The 7,578-nt window shown below is 45.9% G+C and overlaps 1 protein-coding gene and 1 long non-coding RNA gene across 3 annotated transcripts; one reads left to right on the top strand and one right to left on the bottom strand.

Moving 5' to 3' along the window:
* Positions 1–3,050: 3,050 nt before the first annotated feature.
* Positions 3,051–3,744, top strand: LOC125545579. The gene is made up of 3 exons (XR_007300095.1): positions 3,051–3,303; positions 3,463–3,525; positions 3,611–3,744. It is a non-coding gene; the product is annotated as an uncharacterized LOC125545579 (long non-coding RNA).
* Positions 3,745–3,873: 129 nt separating this feature from the next.
* LOC125545569 (D-ribulose kinase) lies at positions 3,874–6,579 on the bottom strand. Of its 2 annotated transcripts, none has more exons than XM_048709576.1 (8): positions 6,328–6,579; positions 6,012–6,220; positions 5,670–5,809; positions 5,321–5,579; positions 5,087–5,222; positions 4,895–4,983; positions 4,442–4,789; positions 3,874–4,321 (listed from the first exon to the last, which is right to left on the bottom strand). In XM_048709576.1, the coding sequence occupies exons 1-8, from the start codon at positions 6,380–6,382 to the stop codon at positions 4,121–4,123; spliced, it is 1,437 nt and encodes a 478-aa protein (XP_048565533.1). In that variant the 5' UTR covers positions 6,383–6,579; the 3' UTR covers positions 3,874–4,120. The 2 variants fall into 2 exon arrangements, with proteins under 2 accessions (XP_048565533.1, XP_048565525.1); XM_048709568.1 differs by having other exon boundaries at positions 5,321–5,585.
* Between the last annotated feature and the right edge of the window lie 999 nt (positions 6,580–7,578).

Consider the following 7,578-nt stretch of genomic DNA (forward strand, 5'->3'; position numbering starts at 1 on the left):
AGAAGCCTGTCATTTCATGACGGCGTTGGTGACCTTGGCGTGATGTTGTTTGCCGGTTTGTGGGCGGATCAGGCAACCGTCTGGTCTCTCGATCCCCCCTTCACTAATTTTGGTGAGAAGAGGGGAGGGATGAAAGGGTGGAGGGGTGGGAGATGAGGTCGCCGATTCTGTTGGTTGTGGGGGCGAGGGCGGAGAGAGGAGAGTGAGCGACACCGGTGAAGTCTATGGATCTAGAGATGGAGGGGAACAATAGAGTGAGTGGTGCGGAGAGGGAGTGGATAGAGTGCGGTCGTTCGAGAGAGGACAACAAGTCATATAGGAGGGGTGTAATGGGAATATCATAAAAATAAAGCTTTATTTATACCTGTACACTATATATATTTAGAATAACATAAAATATTTTCTCAATAAATTACTTGAAAATATCCAAGAAATTACGGATGACCGACTATCATTATATAAAGGGGGAATCTGTTCTTTGCTCATGGAGAAATGTAACATAGTTTTTTATGGGCAATATACCACATACCCTAAATAGTAGATATTCGTGAGAATAACCATCAACATGTGATTTAGAGGTGAGTCTAAAATTATTTAAATTGGGATGCCACTCAATCTACTAGAAACTGCTCATTTCTTGGATTTGTCCAATGAATATATATTTTCCATACCACCATCATAAAAAAATTATTCTAATCTTTGTTTATATTAGAATACCTTTGTAGGTCATAAAAACTGATGAATTTGATTGTGCTTCGGAGATGTCGACTGACAAAGACCCTGATGTAACGATGATGAAGGGGGCTAAGAATTCAACAAGTTTTACACAACCAAAAGAGGTGCATGCAAATAATTGTTCTTCTTTGTATGTATGTTGCACATGATATAATACTCAACAGGTATATTTCTCTCTCTCTATATATATATTAATATATATATATATATAATTTTGTAGAATATGAGAGAGATGGAGATGGATTATGTCGGGGTTAAAAAAGAAACCCATTCAGAGGGTTTTTGGGGCGACGTCATTGGAAGGGGACAAAAATTCACCATGTTTTATACAACAAAAAGATGTGCAAGTGATGATATCCCACAACAACGACACACTTAAAATAAAGCAAACCGGCAGGAATTACGATAAATGTTTATCGCAACATTTATTTCCAACTGGTATTCCGATGAGTAAGTTCAATGATGTTCATATAACTCAAGGAAAATATTTCAAAAGCCCGTAGCAACGCACGGGCATTCTACTAGTGTATATAGCGACTCTGAGTTGAGTGCGGCGCTTCGGTGCCCAGACCCAGCTGCATCGGGTCAGAAAAAAATCAAAACACATATTAGAAAAATTCAAAAAAAATTCAAGTTTTTTTGTGTGGTAGATAATTTGATGTATGAGGTCTACTCTAATTTTCAGATCATTTGGACATCTGAGTATCTCTCAGCAAAAAAGACAAATCAGGTCAGAACAGAACATGAACATTAATTTTTTTACAGACCTTGGATTTGTCTTTTTTGCCTAGAGATGCTCCGATGGCCAAATGATTTGAAAATTGAAGCGTCCCTCATGCATCAAATTATCTATGACACAATTTTTTTTGGAATTTTATGAATTTCTCAGTTTTTATTTTGATTTTTTTCGTGAGCACAGGTGCAGTTGAGCCTAGGTTCAGAAATAGATTATCATTTCCCCGCATATAAGAACTTTTGTATTGCAATGTTGTTTGAATTTAGTATTTAAATCCCTTCAATTGAGCACATAAGTACTGAGTTGATGCAATAAAAGAAAAACAAGGATAAATTTTGATAGATGTATATAGCGACTCTGAGTTTACCTAATACTTACATGTTTTAGAGGTTACAAATATGCGGAAATCCCAGTCACAAAAATTACCATCCCGAACAAAGTCGAGTCAAAATTTGACTGAATTTACTTGAACAACAGAAAGGGAGACCGTGTCCATTCAATATCTCCTCTCTTCGTGCCCACCGGCAAAGGAAAAATCACGCGAAATGAAAATTTTCCAACATCGCCATGGACATTAGAGCATCTGTACCGGTCTTAGACAATTAGGCGGTCCATTCGATCACTGATTGGTCACAATTTTTTAATTCAAACAAACGCTTTAAAAGGGCCTCAAATGTTCGGACTGACAGGCACCCCTCATATCCAGCCAAAAAATACGGCGGATATGAGGGCGCCCCCGCCACGTCGGACTGACGGCGGAGTCCCAGGCGGAAACGCCTAGAAACCCGGGGAATCCCGACGGTCCGAAACTCGTCTCCTCTGTCGAATCAGTGGCGCAGCTCTGGTGGGCTGCGTAGTGCCTAGCCCGGCTATTTAAATCGCCCGACGGCATCGAAACCCTACCATCCATCCATGTTTTCCTCCGCCTGTCCGCCGCCACCACATTCCATTTCACCCGTGCCTTGTAGCCATGCCCCCATGCCGTCGGGTGAGGAGTGAGCCATTTCTGATAACAGAGTGCCGGCTCGAGCTTCTTGAGCAGATCCGGGCTAGGTGCGAAGCCTGGATCGCCGCAGGGCTACCTCCAGATACAGTGGACCCGGAGGAGTTGGAGGAGGAGGAGGATGTGGGGGACGCGCTGAGGACACGGATCTGCAGACGGAGCACCAGGCCATCCTGGATTCTCTCCGGTCGGAGTTGGCTGCGGTGGCCAGACGTCGTCGCCAGCAGGAGATGAAGGCGCAGCAGGTTGTGAAGGAGGCGAAGATGCTCGCCTATGAATGAGGTCGAGCAGGAGGAGGATGAGCCGGAGCCCTCCTACCCGTTCGTCCAGCCGGCGCCCGGCATTGTCGTCTTGAACATCTCTGACGATGAAGAGTAGTTAGGGTAACACGTAGTATGTAGTACCTACGATTTCTTTTGTATGCTTTGTATGGATTAGGGGTTGAAATATGAGAGACGTGGATGCAGAGTGATTAATTTGAGGCATGATTAGTTATTTTTTATGAACGCGACTTTGCGGACTTTAAGGGACCGGATTTGTAAAGTTGCGCCTAATTTTTGAGCAGTACGAGCTTTACTCCACCCGAACAAGAGCTTCCATGCCATGCAGAGGCACCTTCATCCCTGTTCTCTCGGTGCTAGCCAACCATCTGTTTCAACCTCCATCATCAGCAGATTCATCCATGTCAAACCAGCATCCTCCTGCCTGTGCTCCCTCCTGATCCGGTGATCCCCATAGTCGCCCCCCATCTGGTTCCGCCATTGAGGGCACATGCGGTGTGCCCTGTTTAGGAACTTGGGACCGGAATTTGATCGATCGCTAACACAGAGTAAAAGACTGGCAGATTTCGTCCCCCCCCCCCCCCCCCCCCCCCCCCCCCCTTCTTGCTTCGAATTTCTCCCTCCTATGCTTTCTAATTATTTCTCCATTGAGTGTGTTTGCTAGTGCACACCAAGTGTTTGATACTTGTTCTATGTGATTGGTTCAGAATTTCGCGGGGATGCGCAGAGGATAGATGGGGAAGTTTCACATCTGATTCTTCTTCATCAAGGTTACACCTTCCCCTATACTGGTTTTAGATTAGCTTTTGAAGTTGTATTTATCAGTGCACAAAGATTAACGCTTGTTCCTTTCAGTGGTGCAGAAAGATCTATGATAGGTTACTAGATCTGGTGGCAATTGGTTGATCAGGTGTGGGCGTGCAGCATGTCAATCTGGTTCTGCATATAGATGAGTTCAACTGCTTCCTCATAGACTTGCTTTATAAAACTGCATTTTTGACTACTACAGTTGTTTAGATGCTAAGTTGCTAGCATTATGCGTCTGAACACCTAGCATAATTTATTTCTTCCTTCGTGCGTTGTTATCCCGTTATTGCTGTGATAATGAAATCCTCCCAGAAAATAATAAACCTGTCAAACCATTGAGTGAGACAAAATGTTATCTTGGCTACATAGTTCATACACCGTCCCTGATATACTTACATAATGTCAGTAAAGCAACAAATTTATTGCACTTTGAATTTGCAAGGGTTGCAATGCTTGGTCTAGTTATGATTGTAGATTTTTTACTCATTTAAAAAGGGGTATATTGAACTCAATGATTCTACTGGGATTGAAAAGAAAATGGCACCCCTGAGTGTGTTTTCATGAGCCCGTGGTAGCACCCCTGAGTGCTAGCAATGCAGCTCCGTACGCCGCCTCTGTCTGCTCTGCCTTCCAAACAGGCACCCCAAGGACTCTCTCCCGGATTGCCGTCCACTTCTCATTCTGCGCGCCTCCCCCTGCCGTAAAGACCTCCTCCACCGGCGTTGCACCGAGCTCCTTCAGCAGTTTGTACCCACTGGCCTGCATCCATATTTATATTCAGCAACATTTCAGTAACCAGTTCAGTTCGTACGAGCTACTGCTTATCTTTCTCGAAAAAGTGCTCCTGTTATCAAGGGCGCGAGAGTGTTAATTAGCGACCTCAATGCGCGCCATGGACTCCAATATGCCGTGCAAGTACTCGGCATCGCTGTCGGGTCGAGGCTCCAGCCTCGGCTCCATGTCGGGGTCAGAGACAGGGAACCTCTCGCCCTTCTTGGGCAGAGGGTAGTAGTCAAGAGGGGAAGGAGATGACGGGTCGATGTCCCTGCTCAGCGTCACCAGCTGGTCGTCGCTGAAGAGTTGCCGGAGCACCACACCCCCGCTGTTGGACGCCCCGCCGACGAGCCACTGGTCGTCCAGGCGGTGGCTGTAGACGCCGAACCTTGCGTCTTCCACGCGGACTCTGCTGACGAGCTTGATCGCGAGCGTTGAACCCAGCGACGTCACCTGATTGATTGATTGAGTACATGGTTCAATTAATCAGTACTACAATGTTGATAATTTCTTCAAGCACTTGCTTACGTACGGTTCATCGATAGAAGTGGAACTCACCGCTTTTCCTGGATCAGTGGTTCGTGCTGCAAGAAAGGCAGCAATGCTGTCGGTTGTCCCAGTACAGACCACACAGTCATTCGAAAAGCCTGATAATGCATATTTAGTCGTCTAAGATGAAGTAGTAATAATATTAGATTATTTCAACTGCATACCGTAGTAGTGAAACAAAAAAAATGTTCCTTAATTTACCATATTGTGAGCGCACATCTTCTTTGATTGGGCCAATGGGAACTCCGGGTGCTCTGACAGAAGAAGGCAACATGTGTGAGTATGGCTGTGACATGAGCCAGCTTGGGTATGACCCAGTCTCTGGATCATACCCTACCTGCAGTAGGATCCATTGCAGGAAAATTTATAAACCCATTGCCTTCCGTACATAGAACCTATATATGTGAACTATTTGCAACAATGTAGTCCAGCTACCTTGAGAGTATTGTTGTAATCACAAACGCCGTATTCTCCATGCAAAAGCCACAGCAGCCAGTCTGATTGGTGCATCAGTATCGCCGAATCATCGCCGCCATTCAAACAATGCTTGTTCCACCATGAGACGAGCTTGCATAGGGTGGACGAACCAGAGCACACTGTGTGATTTGCGGGAGCAATCGAGCTGATCATGGGCAGCGCATCAGGGAAGCTCTCATTGTAGAGGAAAGGGCCGGCAAGAAGCTCTCCATTGTTTCTGCAGCTTGCACAAAAAAGGCACTTACAATGCATTGGTCATCCGGTTTTATCATGGGCTGTATTGATGATTCGAGGAAAGTCAGCAAACCTATCAATGATGAGAGTGGTTGATGAAGTCCCATCAATGGAGATGGATGAGACTGATGGCTGGTGAATGGACGGAATGTCGCCAAGAAGCTGGAAGAGTGCTTCTCTCCAGGAGCTTGCCCAGTTGGTGGTTTGTCCAACCTGCCTAGCAAGTCTCCAACCAAAAGGATGTACATACAGGCTCATAAGGAGTGGAAAAATGAATGAATAAAGTCTAGGTATGGATGCACGTATCATGATGGTAAGTTTGGTTTGAGGCAGGAAGCTAAGCAAAAGAACCTCCCCATGTCAACAAAGATACGATTTCTAGTTAAAAAAGGTTAGAGAGGTGACAGGCTCTTACAGCTGGGTAAGTTCTTTTGCCTTCGGAATGGATGGCCCCTTGCTTGTCGATAAGTGCGTATCTGGCGCCGGAAGTTCCAAAGTCTATCCCGAGGTACAGAGGCCTGCTGCCGCTTTCATTCCCCGGATGATCCTGTTGCTTGAGCATGGTGATCCTTATCCTCGATGTCGTAAACGCAAGGTTCCGCACCCTACTTAATCTTGACAATCCTGAAACGTTGGCAGGAAAAACGTACATCGAATCAAGTTTTTCGCTAGACACTGTTTAGAAACCTAATTTACTGGTGCGTACTAAAGTGTTGACTTGATTTAATTACCTCGTTTTGCAGGGAGGCGAGACAGCGGCTTCGCGGAGAGGCTGAGGATTGGCATGGTGGGTGGTCCGATCCCAAGTGCATTGGTCAGTTGCTGGGGTTGATTTGGTGGTAGGAAGAGACGATGGACCTTGTGAAGAAGAAGAGGTGATGCCTGTTGGGGAAGGATAAGGAACCTTTGGACACAAGACCACCGTTGTGGCTGTGGGTTATGGGGCTGGTCTAACTGAACCGAGTAGTGCGCCCGTTGTCCTCCAGCCGCTTCCTCTGCTCTATTGCTTCTTTTTCCGACTCTAGGGCTTCCAGTTGTTCTTCCTTGGTAAATGTTATATACATAAGCTGAAGTTTCGAAATGTTATATCCGTTATTTTGTCCACAAAATTTACTATGTTAGTGTGACAGTCTTCTGCAATAGACCCGCATTCTTTTACTATCATGTGTACATGCAATCAGGACTATTAAGCAAGCACTGTCGGTGCTTATTTATGCATTATTAGTTACAAATGCAGTTACACATTATTAGTTACAAATTCAGTTACCCATTATAATCTAAACTTATACTCCCTCCGTTCCTAAATATAAGACCTTTTAGAGATTCTACTATGAACATATAAGACCTTTTAGAGATTCTACTATGAACTACATACGGATGTATATAGAGATACTTTAGAGTGTAGATTCACTCATTTTGCTTTGTATATAGTCTATAATGGAATCTCTAAAAGGTCTTATATTTAGGAACGTAGGGAGTAGGATGCATGGATAAAATCCGGCTGAAAGTTTTGTGCAAATGTTATATTTCAATCTGTATTTTTGTTAGCGAAAGCCATTTGGGGCACTTCATCAATCCAAATAATAGTTATACCGTCCACTATATTTATAGGAATAAAGCTAGGGGATCACTGGCCGGCCGGAGCACGCATACATTCCGAAGAACAGAAAGAAGAAGCAAGAAAATGATCCCAGGCCTCAACCAAGTGACGCGCAGCAGAGGCGGTGCAGCCCCGGCGTGGTGCTGCACAGCAGCCCACCCCAGCGGGCACAACGGCCGCTGCAGGCGCGAGCTCTCGCCCCAGCGCGCCAGGCAGCCTGGGGCGAGTGAGCTCCGTCCGTGGGGAGCGCGAGCTCCGGTCTGGACGCGCGCTAGATCCTTCCCGGGCACGCAGGAGGCTCCGGTCTGGGCGCGCGGCAACTTCGGCTCGGCCGCCGCGCGACAGCTCCGTCCCCGGCGAGTGCGAGCTCTGGACTGGGCGC

This window comes from Triticum urartu, chromosome 1 (assembly GCF_003073215.2).
Source record: "Triticum urartu cultivar G1812 chromosome 1, Tu2.1, whole genome shotgun sequence".
In the NCBI taxonomy this organism is placed as follows: Eukaryota; Viridiplantae; Streptophyta; class Magnoliopsida; order Poales; family Poaceae; genus Triticum; species Triticum urartu.

Bases quoted from the DNA above. Each gene is read 5' to 3' on its own strand.
- LOC125545569 (XM_048709568.1), bottom strand. From the start codon at position 6,382: ATGCCAATCCTCAGCCTCTCCGCGAAGCCGCTGTCTCGCCTCCCTGCA. The intron at 6,221-6,327 runs GTAATTAAATCA...CCAACGTTTCAG, and splicing joins TCGCCTCCCTGCAAAACGAG to GATTGTCAAGATTAAGTAGG. The intron at 4,984-5,086 runs GTAAATTAAGGA...ATGCATTATCAG, and splicing joins AGATGTGCGCTCACAATATG to GCTTTTCGAATGACTGTGTG.